The sequence below is a fragment of the Myotis daubentonii genome, chromosome 2 (genome assembly GCF_963259705.1).
Source record: "Myotis daubentonii chromosome 2, mMyoDau2.1, whole genome shotgun sequence".
Taxonomy (NCBI): Eukaryota; Metazoa; Chordata; class Mammalia; order Chiroptera; family Vespertilionidae; genus Myotis; species Myotis daubentonii.
Genome location: NC_081841.1, coordinates 49,262,173 through 49,277,056, shown reverse-complemented (window position 1 = coordinate 49,277,056; position 14,884 = coordinate 49,262,173). Strand labels below are relative to the sequence as shown.

The window sequence follows — 14,884 nt, the reverse complement described above, 5'->3', positions numbered from 1 at the left end:
GCGAGAAACCACTAAATCATTAAAACATTCAGTGTAGAATGAATTCTAAACTTCTGACCTTTACCTACATAAAAAAGATGTTCGTAGAGTTAAATAGTAGATGGTGAGGCCCCATTCAACATCTATAATTGTAGTGAAGAGAGCACTGAAATTACTATTAAAAGTCCATTTCTAGCCCTAACCACTTTGGCTCAGTGGGTAGAGCATCGGCCTGCGAACCAAAGGGTCCCATGTTCAATTCCGGTCAAGTGTATGTACCTCCCTGGCCCGGCCCTGGTCAGGGAACATGCAGGAGGCAACCAATGGATGTACACATCGACATTTCTGTCTTTCCCTCTCTTCCACTTTCTCTAAAAATCAATGGAAAAACATCTTTGGGTGAGGATTCAAAACAAAGTCAATTTCTAAATTGTACATTTTCTAAACATTAGCTTTTTCACTTAAGATCTAAGAGATTGAGATGAAGGTGAAATTAAATAATGCATGCAAAAGCACAATCATCTTATAAACGAAAAAGCTGTAATTGATGATTGTGTGGACATTTCTACACAATTTATATGATTCTGAAAACAAATACAAAAAAGTTATAATAAAAAGTCTAATTTCTGTGTCTCCTCTACAATTCCCATCACCTTCCCCTCACAACAGAGGACCAGTTTTTTATGTATCCTTTCAAGTTTCTTTATACAATACAAAGAAATACATTTTTCCTTCATTGGTATGGTCGTCTTGATTTTTTTCCCCACTTAATGTATCTTGGGGAGCTTGTCATAATAATACATAGAGAATCTCCCTTTTTTTCTTACAGCTTCATGCTACTTTACTGGAGGGAAGCTTCATGCTTTAACCAATGCTGCAATGCTGCACTAAATACATTGAACATAAATATTTTCACCAGTGCACTAATATCTAAAAGATAAATTCCCAAGTGTAGTTCAGCTGGGTCAAAGGATATCTGAATTTGCAATTTGGAAAGCCAAATCCCCTCCACTGGGGTGGCAGAGATTTACACGCCCACTAACACTGTATGTGAGTGCTGGCTTCCCCACAGCCTCACCAATGGGGTAGGTTCCTAAACATTTTTGGATTGATTAAAATTATTGTTTAATGTGCATTTCTCTTAGGAGTAAAATTGCACATTTTTCATGTTTTTAAAGGCCATTTGTATTTTGTTAACTTTTTAAAATAACCATTGAATATTTGATGCTAGAGAGCATTTAAGGTTCATTACAACTCTAAAGTCCAACAATTTTCTTTTTTTTTTTTTTTTAAAGTCCAACAATTTTCCGATCATCATTGTACTGGGCTGTTGAGATAAAAGGGAAGCAAAGAATTGAGGTCACGGATGTTCCATTTCCTCTGACTAAAGTTAAATACCCAAATATGCCACTATTTTGTGAGCAATGAAAAGTGGGAATTATGTTTTATCCGTCTTTATTCCCAGCAAAAGGCCCAGCATATTGCAGGACTTAGTCATAGTGAACACTAGTGATGAGATCAGCTATTCTTGGGAATTCCTTCCACAGAAGTACCCAGCTAGGATTAGGATCTGGATAATTTTGATAGTCTGCCAATGAGTTAAGGTTATTTTTTCTATTTCATCAGAGCACAGCCACCCTAAAGCTTAATGAAAAATAATAAAAAATGATCATTGTTAGCTATATAAGATCAGGGTCTGTCATTTAATAAATTTGGTAAGTTTACTAATAAATGAAGAAATCATAATATAAACGGAAGTGTGATGTTCTTAAGAAATCTAGAAAACAAATTGTTACCAGTGTTCTTTCCTACCAATCTTAGGGGAAAAGACGTCCTAATTCTAGACCATCTGGTTCTTTAGGTAAAAATAACTGGGACTATAAAGGGGCAATACATGTGGCTATCATAACAACACTTGATTAAGTTTGTTCTAATTGTGTTTCTCACTGCCTCTTTTAGATGGCTCTCTAGTCTTTTTTCTTTAAATTTTTATATTTCAATTACAATACAATTCAATATTACTATATAATAGTTTCAGGTGTGTAGCAGGGTGGTTAGATATTTATATAATTTATGAAGTGATCCCCCTGATAAGTAGTACCCACCTGGCACCCCATACGTAGTTATTACAGTATTATTGACTATATCCCCTATGCTGTACTCCACAGCCCCATGACTATTTTGTAACTACCAATTTGTACTTCCTAATCTCTTCAGATGGCTCTCTATTCTGATTCTGTTTCTGCTTGCTTCATTCTGCTGCTCACAGACAATGTAAGAGCACATATGCCTAATTACAGCAGGGGGAAATTTTAAAGTTCAAATCATCTATGAATGAGATATCAGACTCTTCTGGGGAAAGCTGATTTGGCATACTCTGCAACAAGCTCTCCAGGTTCTCACACTTTCCCATCTCTCACCTTCACTCACCTCTTTTCAGAAAAAGCACCTCTAAGGTGCTTCCCTTTCCCCCCACTCCTTTGGCTTCAGCTGGAAACATCATTTCCCTGAATCAACTACTCTGCTGTTTCCCTTCCTAGCAACCCTCTATCCCACAAGGCATCTTCCAAAACCTTGGAATATCTGGATGGTGTTCCAATGAACTGAGCTACCTGGCCAGGGCTCCCTAGGAATCATTTCTGTGTCCTGTCATGGCCTATGGCATGAGAACTACTCCCAACTATTCTTAACTCCCACATTCAGAACTAAAAGGAATCATACATTTGCTCCATATTTTATATATAGTGCTCAATACATGTTGTCTTTCGGAAAAGCAAAAGAACTAGCTATTCATTATCTAACCTTCCCCATCTCCTTGTGTTTCTGATATGCATTCTATGAATAGTTTACTCTCTAGGAGTAGGTACTTTCCCAGTTGAAAATTCCCTTATTGAATTTTGTCAGTCAAAGTATATGTGATATTTAAGTCCTTCTTATTCTACTGACACTTAAAATCATCCTAGCTCAATACCAATTTTTCTTTCTTTCTCTTCCTTCCTTCTCTCTCTCTCTTTTTCTCTCTCTCCCTTCCTTTCCCTTTCCTTCCTTCCTTTCTCTCTCTCTCTCTCTCTCTCTCTCTCTCTCTCTCTCTCTCTCTCTCTCTCTCTCTCTCTCTCTCTCTCTCTCTCTCCCTCTCTCTCTCTCTCCTTCTTTCCAGAGAAGGAAACCATGGCCATGAATGGTTAAGTAGTTAAGGTCCGAGTGGCAGAACTTTGACTAGAACCTGGTCTTGTTAAGTACTGATCTAGCAGTTTTCTGCTATAGCACATTATCACTCCATCAAGAATTGTTTATACTCGTTTAATTCTCAGTGATGAGACAGACCTTCCCTGTGCCAAGCCCTGTGCTAAATGCTTCACACACACTCATTTACCGGAGGATTAACATATAAAACATTTAAAAAATTATCATCAGGGCAAAAATCTAGAAAGCCATTTACAATCAATTCTGGGAGAAGGGACTTTTTCCTAAAAGGAATTTCAGGTAAGAACACTTTGGGTCAGTGAGACCACTCAACTTACAGGCTGTCTCCTCTTGCCCCAGTGATTTCTCCACTTCTCTCCTTACCTGCCCTCTCCCCCAAACTCAATATGGAGTTGCTAGGGTGTCTAACATTAATTCAATACTTCTGTCTAATACCATGAATCACTGGTTTTCTTCTACCTGTTTTCTTTGGAAAGGCATGTTCCCGGGTCCTGTAGCAGGAACAGACTCTCTCAATGACTTTACCTCCCCTCCCCTCACTTGTCCCTGCTACAAGGTCTCACCTCCACAACCCCACCACGCCCCCCCCCCCCCCCCCCCCCGGGATAAAGAGGAAACAGACACAATATGGTGATTTGAAAGGTCTTGTGAATAGTTTGTCCATTTCCATGAGTGTGAGAGCGGCTCTAATTGGAACCCTATGGGGAAAGGCTTCCGTGCCTGGAGGAAGGGAAGTTGCTCCCACACTAAGGATTCCACGCTGGCTGCCGAGGGCTTTCAGACGCTGCGGCAGCCTGAGCGAGCAGCCCTTGGGCCCGTTTTAACCGAAGCCGACCTCGGGACGGCCCGCCTTCCCGGCTTCCCAGGCTCCTGCTTCTTCTCTTCCCTGGGCCTCTTCTCTCGGGACCGAGGCTTGTCTTTCACGAGCCTTCCTCTGCCCCTGTCCATCACCTTGGCCCTCGTGCCTTCCTTGGCTCTGGAGCGCACCTGGCCCCGGACTCTCGGCCTCAGCCTCCTCAGGGTGCTGTTCACCCTGGCGTTGCGCCTCCAAACTTCCCGGGCCCTCCTGGCCGCCTTGCGGCAGCGCACGCGGCGGCGCCTCCGGGGGCTCCGCAGCCCCGAAGGGGTCCTCCAGGACCGAACGCCCTCCTCCGACCTCGGGCGCCCCGGCTTCCTCTTGGGCTTTGGAGGCTTCCAGACCCTTAAGTAGCCGGTGTGGCTGCCGCTGACCCTGATGAGAGTGCTCCTGATGCCAGGCTTGCGCGCGGAGCCGGGGCGGCGCTGGCACTTCCTGCGCACCTGGTAGCCGGCGTTCCCCAGCTCCTTCCTGAGAGTGGCCACCGTCAGCCCCGCGTGCGAGACGATGGCTCCGAGCAGCAGCTGGGACACTTGGAGCACCGAGCTCGAGTCCCGCCTCGGCGGGGCCGCGAGGATTTTTTCCGTGGGCTGCGGGGTTTTAACTTCAGCGCCTTGAGATCCGCCACTGGGCTCAGCCTTCTCCGCCTCTGCCTCGGCCCCGGCTCCGGCCCCGGCCCCGTCCACAGCCACAGCCCCGGCCACAGCCGCCTCCGCCACGGCCCCGGTCGCCTCTGCCATGGCCCAGCTCTGCTCCGCGGGGCGCTGGGTTGGGGACTCACCTACAAAGACCGAGCTCGGAGCTCGGGCTGGGGGGGCTGGGCCACGTCACAAAGGCGGGCCAGCCTGGAGGTTCAGTGCTAGGAGAGCGCTGGCAGCTCCCTCCTGGGCAGGGGCCGTTTTGACTTTGAATCACCTACCACTTCCTTCTGGGTCTAAACCACTGCAGATCTTCCACGCAGATGCACCGGAAGAACCACCTTTATAATCCTCCCGAGTTTGTTCCCTGCTCTTATGCTCACACTTCTCATTGATCTTGATCTCGACCACTTTTTGAAGTTCACTAGTTTTCTGTGAAGATTAGTGCACACCATCTACCCATATGTCCCTAAGGCGAGAGACACTGCTCTCAACTGTCCAAAACAAGTCCTAGATGCCTCCGAGAAGTAAATGCGGAGGCCCACAACACAACCCCGCCTAGAAAGGCCCACTGTTAGTCCCTTCAGCCGTGTCTGCAGCCATGTCTCCTTGACTCTCCACCAAGGAAGGCACCACAGCGGTATCCACACCTGGAAGTTCAGATGCCTCATTCCGTTGGATTGGAACAATCAGATTCCAAATAGTCCAAGAACATTGGTCTAAACATTATTTGTTGAACAGCCTTTGAGCTCATCTCCCTCCAGTGCCTCTTCTTGGATTGCCCACCCCCTTTCTCTGCCTAGCTGAATCCTGCTAATGATTTCTCTCCTCTAAACTACCACAATTACTTTTACACTGCTATACTGCTTTTTCTTTACTTTAAATTATTTTGGCATTAAAGGGTACAATGTGCCACAATATTTAAAAAACAAACAAACAAACAAACAAACAAAAACCCAACAACCCTGGACTTGAAGCTGGAAAACAGGTACATATCTTAATTCTTTTTTTTTTCTTTTCTCATCTTTTCTCTTTCTTTCTATGTTTATTGTTTTTAAGAGAGAGAGGAAGGGAGAGGGATAGAAACATTGATGAGAGAGAAGCATTATTGATTGGCTGCCTTCTGCCTGCCCCCTTCTGGGGATGGAGCTCAAAACCTGGGCATGTTTTCCTGACCAGGGAATCAAACCCCGATCTCCAGGTTCCTGGGTTGACACTCAATGACTGAGCCACATTGGCCTGGCCATATCTTAATTCTTTAACAGCTGTATGACATTGATAAATCCCTTAATATCTTTGGATCTGATTTCTTTAAAAAAAAAAAAAAAGGCAGTAATCCTTCCCTGCCAACATCACATAATTATTGCAATGGATCAGAGAAGGTGATGGTAGATGACAAAAGGCATAAATTGTTTTATTCTGACTGTGTCTTTCCAACTAAATAAAAAATTTTCCTGAGAGCCAGACAGTCTTTCAATTTCTATGTCTCATCCTGTACCTAACACTCACTATCTCATCATACATAGCAGGCATTTGATTGAGTCTGCTAAAACTTCTTTCTGGTGCCGAGGCTTTCTCTGGATTCAGAAGAAAACTCCCAGAGAACCAGTAGAGCAGAGCAGGATGAGTTTCAAAGGGTTGGAAATGAAGGGTCCAAGGAAGCTAGCTGCTCAAGGATTTCTTAGTTTGGACACTGTTTAATTGGGACTAATTCATAGAATAATTCAAAGAATACTTCAAATTGTAAAGTATGTCATACTTTTCCAGAGGACAGTCACATATACTCAACAGTCTACTGTGACATAGTTTCTTCCAGGAATCAAAGTTCTAGGAAGTAGCTTAGACCTGCACTTCTTAAACATTAATGCACACTTCATAAAGTGCAAATTCTAGTAATTAGGTCTGGGATGGGGCCAGATGACATACTTTTTAACGAACTCCCAGGCAGTTCTATCTGGTTAAAATATAAGTGTTGGGGTGGGGGTGGGGGGTGGAGTAGACAATGAGAAGGGATGTGGCAGGAGATGAGATTGGAAAGGTGGCATAGGGCCAAGATGTGAAGGACAGATACCATAGTGACACATCTGTAAGTGGTCACAGAGCAGTAAGTGGTCAAGTTTGGATTCAAACTGAAGTCTATTTAATTCTAAGGCCTGAGTTCTTAACTACAATACTGTGCTTGGTTTCCCTTTCGCCAAGATTGACCCTCCCAACCATACATATCTCTATTATCTCCATAATCACAGCTCAAAATCATGAGTATCTACGAGCATTCACTGTACCTTCTCCCAAAAGAGTAGTGTGAACCTGAGGATCTCCAAGGAGAGGGGACTAACACATAGACCAGTGATTCCCAAAGTGGGCGCTACAGCCCCCTGGTGGGCGCTGTAGCGATCCAGGGGGGCGGTGATGGCCACAGGTGCATTTGGGGGCATATATCTTTCTGTTTAATTGCTATTAAAATTAAAAAAAAATTAATTTCCAGGGGGCGCTGAGTAATATTTTTTCTGGAAAGGGGGCGGTAGGCCAAATAAGTTTGGGAACCACTGACATAGACAGTGCACCATGGAAGAGTTGCCAGACGGAGAGGCAGAGCCACATGGAGCAGGGTTTCTCCCATTTGTGTAGTTCTTTTTTCTGAAAAGGAACTTTTCTTCTCATTTTGTCTTATATTCTAAGACCTTTTCCCCTCCTGAACTACTATGTGCCTCCCACTTTAATGCAAATGACCCCAAAATAGTTATTTAAGCAAATAAGCCTGCTAGTGCTTTCAGGGCTTTGGGGAAGACTACAGTGGTTCACAAAAAGGAATGTTAAAAATAAAATAACAAGATTCCTTAAAAGCATAGAGACAGCCTGGCAATTGAGCATTCATCCTTTTACTCTTCAGCACAATTTTTCAGAAATGAGTTCCAGGTGATCACACTGGGAGAACCAGGCAAATCTCTCAGCAATTAACCTGAAAATATCTTTGATGAAGCAATAAAAAATTATCATTTTATTAAATCTCAATCCTTGAATACCCTTCTTTTTAACATTCTGTGTGCAAATAAAGCATTTCTGCTATGTGCTGAAGTTTAGTGATTGTCTCAAGGACAAGCCTTTGTGCAATTTGTTGCAAGGTGAATTAGCTACTTTTTCATGAAACACCATTTGTACTCGAAAGAACAACTGAAATACAAACAATAATTATTCAAAATTAGGTATTTACCAAACATTCTCAGAAATGAATAAAGTGACTCTATAATTTTATATAAAACAACTGACATACTTTATTGCTAATGGTAAAATCCAGTTTGTAGACAAAAAATAAAATTTTAGAAGAGCTGTATCAGCTAAAATAAATTTGACACCATCCCAACACTTTCTGTTGAGATCAGTGGTGATATTAACAATTATGATTTTTGGACAATGCATAGTAAAATATGTCGGTTTGTGGAAGATCTGCATAACTCAATGAACTAATATTTTCCAAATGGCCAATGCACTGCAATTTTACAATGCAAGGCTACAGAATTATGTGTGGGTAAAAGAAGAGAGACCATTAGTTTTTTATGTTACGGGGTAAGAAAAGTTCACTGATATGGTCTCAGATTTCACATTGCAACTAACCTTTTTTTAAAGAGAGTGGAAGGGATCTCATTTGATATGCACATGAGAACTCACACTGGAGAAAATCCCATTATTGTAATTAATAGAGAAAATCCTTCAAGAAGCTTTCCCTTACTGTATACAATAGAATAAAAAATGGAACTCAGTAACTTTGGGAAAGCCTTGAGTGTTACTTCACCCTTAGGAAACATGACAAACCATACCAGAGAAAAGCCCTATGAGTGTAACCACTATAGAAAATCTTTCTGCTGTAGTTCTTAACTTACCATGAATAAGAGAATACTCAGTGGGGAGAATCCCTATGAACACAATGAGTGCTGAAAGGCATTTATTGCTCTTTCATCCCTTAGGTAACAAAAGACCATTCACAGTGGACAGAAATCTTATGATTGTAACAATGAGTATGGGACAATTTCTCTCTCCTTAGGTAACAGAGAAAAATACTGTAAATATCACTAATGTGAATGAGCCTTCCATTTTGCACAAGATAAGTTACACAACAGGAACACATAAGGAATGTGACCCCTCATCATTTACATTGGAGAAAATTCCTTCAATGTAATTAGCAGGGCCAACTTCATGAACATGTGACTAATGCTGCCATACAGGGCTCCATGCTTGAAGTTTGATACTGAGGTTGTCATCTTAAAGTTCTTAATAATATTATTGTGAGTTTGTGTTTTATGTGTGAAGAAGCCTGTGCCAGAATCCTGGAAACTTATGCACAATCCTGCCTCCTGTCACCTCACCACCTCTTCAGGACAGGTTCTACATATCAATATACATGAGAGCTCTTGTATATATTATTTACATGTTATTATATTATTTTTATAGCTAAGTATTATTCAAAAAGTCTCCTTTGACATTAGCATACACAAATATGCCAAAAAGAGGAGCAGCCTTCTCTACAGAACCTAAAAGAAAGAAATCCGTGGACCTATGGACCTAGGCTAGAAATCTAGATTATTTACCAATACTACAATCACAAATCGGCTATAAATTTAACAGATTAAAACGCTAACTTTACAAAGCACTTAAATTGATTCAGAAGTTTTATCATTAGAAGTGTAGAATTCATTAAAAAAATAATCCTTGTGTATTTAAAGAAACATTGAATTCTACTATTCATATTAACTGCCATGAAACAACAGCCAATGCTGGGAGACAATACCACATATTTCAACCCCCACCCTCATCACCAAAGAAGCAGCTTTGTCCCCCAACAACCAGATTGCTCTTCTAAAATAACACTGGATTCTCATTGACTTATCAGTTTCCACCTTCATTAGGTTCAGAAAAACTGAGATTCTCTTTCTTTGCCTCTGATTTCTAATTTCCTTATTGGATGCTTGATTAATGTTCCCACTCATAGTTCCTATCCCACTTTCTTATATACTTCCTCCTTCAACCATCAAAAGAATAAATAAACATTAAGTTTATACTTTTAAAACAACTATATTAAAAACCAATCGGGAGGACAAACTGCCTAGTAACAGCCACATAATAACCTGGGTCCCAGGTGTGGGTTACTTGCTCCTGGTTTTCCATGGCAGTCTTGGCTCCTGAAGTGTGCAAGATGGAGACTGAGAAGGCAAATTGAACTATCATTTGACATGGTGATTGTTGAGGGCCATCAGAATACACTCGGTTTAATTTATGTCAGCTGGACCCAGGGAGCAGGCAGAGCCACTTCTTTGGGGGCGTGACCAGTCAAAAGATTGGGTGCCACCCAGTTTGACGATCCCACCCAGTATTAAGAGGATGGATCTCATGATGTGGAAGGCCCACCCAGATGTGACGTAACTTCCTGTAATTGGGACTATAAAATAAACACGCTGCTTTGGGACTTGGTCTTTCTGCCTCTCCGCCAGAAGAGGATAGAAGCCCACCCAGGCCCAGTTTTTGATCTATTTTATGTCTGTCTTTCATTATTTCTCAATCCCGATAGCGCCGCCCAGATTGCAGGAACCGGTTCAAGTCTCCTTCTCTGTGGGGGCGCGGAGAGAAAACAGCCCCAGGTAAACCCCGTGTTTTATATTCTGGCGCCCAACTTGGGGCACAGCGGGGGGGGGGGGGGGGGGGGAGGGGCTGAAAAGCAAGGAGGTTAGGCATGTCATTAGGGATCACTCCAGAGTAATTGCGGCCGCCACAGTACCTTAAGGGCGTTTTAAGAGTGTATTGTTTGGAAGTATAATTTAACTGGGTGTAAAAATGGGTAATTTCCGGGTCTCAGGAGAGAGAGGGCTCTACTAGCAGATTCTTAAAGCTATGCCAAAGGCTCGAGATTTCTCTGTTAAATGTAGTCCAATTCTTGATCTCTTAAACTTCATTCATGACCCGTCAGCACTCCCAAACCGGGGCGAGAAGGTTTGAATTCCCCGCGCCTTCCCCGTCTCGCGCACGCAGGCCTCCTCTCCCAGTGGCCACGGGAGCCCACCGGCTTTCCGCGCCTCCCTTCCGGCACGCACCGGCCGCACCGGCCGGTGGCTCCGCGCTTTCTGGGATGGAGGGTGGGGGTTGGGGGTGAGGGGGTACCCCAGAGCAATTTCCAGACAAAGAAAGACTTTCCCGCCCGACTTTCCCGCCCCGGCGGGGGACAGGACTCAACTCAGGCCGGCAAGAGACAATGTGGTCAATTTGCGTTTGAATGCCTGCTATCACGCAGTTAAAGTTCTAGCTTTGATCTAAATTTCCCTTGTAAAGTATCTGTAGTGTAGGATTAAGTTTGTTTGTCTAAAGTATGTGCTTTTACTGTGTAAGTCTGTCTAGTTCTAAAAAGGGTAATATGATTTCTAGTGAGTTTTCAAGCTAAGTCTAAAAAGAAAAGAGGATTAATTCTGTAATTTTACCTGGCAGCTGGGCGCCGAAGCGTCGGCCTCTCTCCGTGGCTCGCGTCGTGCTCCGGACACTCGGCCCCAGTCCCCAGCACCCGAGCCCTGCTTTGGGTCCACTCCTCTTCCGGCAACAGACCCATGGCCCAGCGTGGGGAACTCGACCTGACCGGCGCCAAGCAGAACACCAGAGTGTGGCTGGTCAAGGTTCCTAAATATTTGTCACAGCTGTGGGCTAAAGCCCCTGGAAGAGGTGAAGTGGGGAAACTGCGGATTGCCAAGAATCAAGGAAGGACTGAGGTGTCATTTACTTTGAATGAGGATGTTGCAAGTATTCATGATATTGGTGGAAAACCAGCTTCAGTCAGCGCTCCTAGAGAACATCCATTTGTCTTGCGAAGGGTTGGAGGGCAAACATTAACAGTATTTACTGAGAGCTCATCAGATAAGCTTTCATTGGAAGGAATAGTGGTACAAAGAGCTGAATGCCGACCTGCTGCAAGTGAAAACTACATGAGATTAAAGAGACTGCAAATAGAATCTTCTAAACCTGTACGGCTATCACAACAACTGGACAAAGTTGTGACAACCAATTACAAACCTGTTGCCAATCATCAATACAATATTGAATATGAAAGGAAAAAGAAAGAAGATGGCAAACGAGCTCGAGCTGATAAACAAGATGTTTTAGACATGCTATTTTCGGCTTTTGAGAAACATCAGTATTATAATCTTAAGGACTTGGTGGACATCACAAAACAGCCTGTGGTCTACCTGATGGAAATCTTAAAAGAAATTGGTATTAAGAATGTGAAAGGGATCCACAAAAACACATGGGAGCTGAAGCCAGAGTATAGACATTATCAAGGAGAAGAAAAGAGTGATTAAGAAGACTCCAAGCCAGCATGCTAACAGAACAACTAAGGGTGATGTGTTAAGCATACGGCATTGATACTTGAACTGGAGCACCATGTGTTATAGGGGCAAAATGACTGAAACTTTAATTTCTCTAGGTAAATTTTATAAACAATAATTCTTGAAAAATTACTAAAGTGGTTTTTTTGGTGTCTTCTTTTTTTGAGGAGAAATAAACTTATTTATAGACTTAACTTGTATTAAACTAGATTATTCATGATGGGGTTAGGAGTTGGGGGTTAAGAGGTTCTGTAATTAAAGCAAATCAAGGAAATAACTACCCATTGAGATAAATCTTTTTCTGTATTATTTGTTTTCTTAACAGAACACTAGAATGCTGAGGTTGAGTATCACTGTACTAGGAAAAATTTTTATCCTTGCATCCTCTTTGTAAAGTAAAATTCTGATTAAGGAAGATGGTCTTATTTCCTACCCTGCCTCCAGTTGTCTTATCCTGCATTGTTCTGGTGCAGGAACCAAATCTTGTTTCACCATTGCCCTCCAGTTCCTAATTATTTGAGGCTGAGTGTCAAGAAGCAGATAGATAATGGTGTGATAAATCTGTATACAACTGATAATTCTGGATGCCTGTCATGCTTGTTTTGTAGCACATATCTTCCCCAAAACCCTGTCTTTTTATGTGTAGACTGCCCTGAAATACCTGGGTCATCTACCCCTGCCTTTTGTTTTTGTGGTGACAGTGTCTGCCAGATGCAGTGTTCCCATCAGAGCTATGTCATTTGAAGTTATGCTGTGGTATTTCTTCAAACCTGGTTTTTTGAGCTTAATTTTAGTTACCTTTTACCTCATCACACTATCTGCTTGAGTTTTTTAAACACTTAGTTTAGAGTTTCTTAAACACTTGTTACCTTTTCTATAGGATAGCTAATCTATGTGGTAGACTGGTGTTATTCCTGATTAATTTTTTGGAATTGCTTTCTCATTCAATACTAAAATATGGCGGTTGGTCATGGATGAGACTCCCTTCAACCTGGGTTTCCACCTTCTTTTATTTCAGGACTCTCTAGTGAAAGGGCGAGGACTACGCCCTCCATCTTGCCCCAGGGTAAGGGCTGCGCCCTCCATCTTGCCTTGGCCATGTGCTCGGCAAGGCTTCTTCCCGGAAGCCCAAGCCTCTGCTAGCCACACCCAGGACTTCTTTAAACTAACCAATGACAATCAAGGGAAGTCACCATAGATATGACCACATCCTGTGTAATAAGACACCGCCTTGCGCCTAGCCAATTGGCAGGGCCCACAGTCCTTTCTCCTCCCCTTACTCCAACCCCCCCTATAAAACCTCTCTCCACACAGAGTTCTCTCTCTCTGCCACTTGGCTTGTTGTTGAGTTGGTAAGGAGGGTAGGGGAGCCAAACCCAGGTTTGAAATAAAGACTCTTATGCTTTTGCATCGGACTCGGCTGGCTCCCTGGTGGGCTTTTGGGGATCCTGAAATCTGGGCATAACACTAGCTCTGATAAACATGCTTTTGACCACTGTGAGATTGAGAGGAAGGCTGATATACATCTGGCAAGATGTCACATTGTGAGGGCAGGAAGGCCAAACTTAATAGATGAGATTGTTAAACTCAGCCAGTACACGGGGTGTTTTAATTGTCAAAATGTATGTAATAAGATTATGGTTGCTGGACAATGGCAAGATTTGAAATTACATGTTGCCACAGTAACTTCTAAAGAGATAAATCTTAAAAAATAAAAAAAAAGGTTTGCTCTATTGTAAAAAAAAAAAATTCTATAATTTTAACCAAGTGTAATGATAAGCAAGTTATCTTTTCTATTTGAAAAAAGGGATTAAGCAGCCGCCATGTGGCTCTCATGGGGGCCGCCATCTTGAAACAACAAAGGCCCGCCCCTCCCTCTGAATTAGCCATTAGCCAATCACAAAAGGAATGTCTACTGAGGCAGGATGGGATTTCAGAGGTGGAGTTTTAAGGCAGAGTTTTACTACAGAAATTTGAATGGGACAAGTGTGCTTGCCTCTCAGATTTATTTACTATTTTTTAAGAAGATATTTTTAATGCTTAATAAATTAGCAACCACAGTCTTAATATAATTTCAGTTATGTAATAGACCAGCCATGGGCAAACTACGGCCCGCGGGCCGGATCCGGCCTGTTTGAAATGAATAAAACTAAAAAAAAAAAAGGACCGTACCCTTTTATGTAATGATGTTTACTTTGAATTTATATTAGTTCACACAAACACTCCATCCATGCTTTTGTTCCGGCCCTCTGGTCCAGTTTAAGAACCCATTGTGGCCCTTGAGTCAAAAAGTTTGCCCACCCCTGTAATAGACCAATGCTTTGAGCAGTTGGCTTAAAAAGGCCGACAATAAAGCTCGTATTTTTTAAAAGGCTTGTAGATAAAAACATTTTGAAAGGTACAGAATAAAATAAACAATATTATTATCACGTAAAAAATTCAATAACCAAATTAAAAGTAATTAATTCCACAGTCAAGACTAGATCCTATGATGTTGAGAACTGTTTGAAAATGTTGATGATTTTTAAATTAAATATATCTTTGACAGTTTTTCCTGAATGCAATATTACAAGAAATAATGGAAGGACTTATTTTGTGCATCTCAAGGGCCCTGAGATTGTACTAAAGGATTTATTCCTTCTCCCAAAAAATGAAATAACTAAATTAGACCAATACAATATACTTGATTGTGTAAGGAAATTTCTGCTGAATAAAAGAAAAAAATGATTATTAATTGCAATGTCTTTATTTAATATGTCTTCAATGTCATTAAAACTTATTACTAAATGTATGCACAAACCCACAAAGTCATTTTTCTTATTTCTTTTTTGTTTGTTTGTTATATTTCT

At 42.1% G+C, this 14,884-nt stretch overlaps 2 protein-coding genes across 3 annotated transcripts in view; one reads left to right on the top strand and one right to left on the bottom strand.

The window, feature by feature from the left end:
- Window positions 1-3,891: 3,891 nt before the first annotated feature.
- On the bottom strand, window positions 3,892-4,779 carry LOC132226093 (testis-specific H1 histone). The gene has a single exon (XM_059680967.1). It carries the CDS (start codon window positions 4,777-4,779, stop codon window positions 3,961-3,963), a length of 819 nt encoding a protein of 272 aa, XP_059536950.1. The 3' UTR covers window positions 3,892-3,960.
- A 5,470-nt stretch (window positions 4,780-10,249) lies between these two features.
- The window catches only part of LOC132227515 (general transcription factor IIF subunit 2-like), a 77,700-nt gene continuing 73,065 nt past the window's right edge, over window positions 10,250-14,884 (top strand). Inside the window, exons 1-2 of one of the 2 annotated variants that reach the window (XR_009451198.1) lie at window positions 10,250-10,307; window positions 11,146-12,587. Coding sequence is in view for 1 of the 2 variants with exons in the window: in XM_059682703.1 (XP_059538686.1) it covers window positions 11,262-12,008 (747 nt within the window). In the remaining variant the exon portion in view is untranslated. Of the gene's footprint in view, window positions 10,308-11,145; window positions 13,081-14,884 lie in introns of those variants that run through there. The other variant, XM_059682703.1, reaches the window with a different exon arrangement.

Coding starts and splice junctions, on each gene's coding strand:
- LOC132226093 (XM_059680967.1), bottom strand. CDS start 4,779: ATGGCAGAGGCGACCGGGGCCGTGGCGGAGGCGGCTGTGGCCGGGGCT.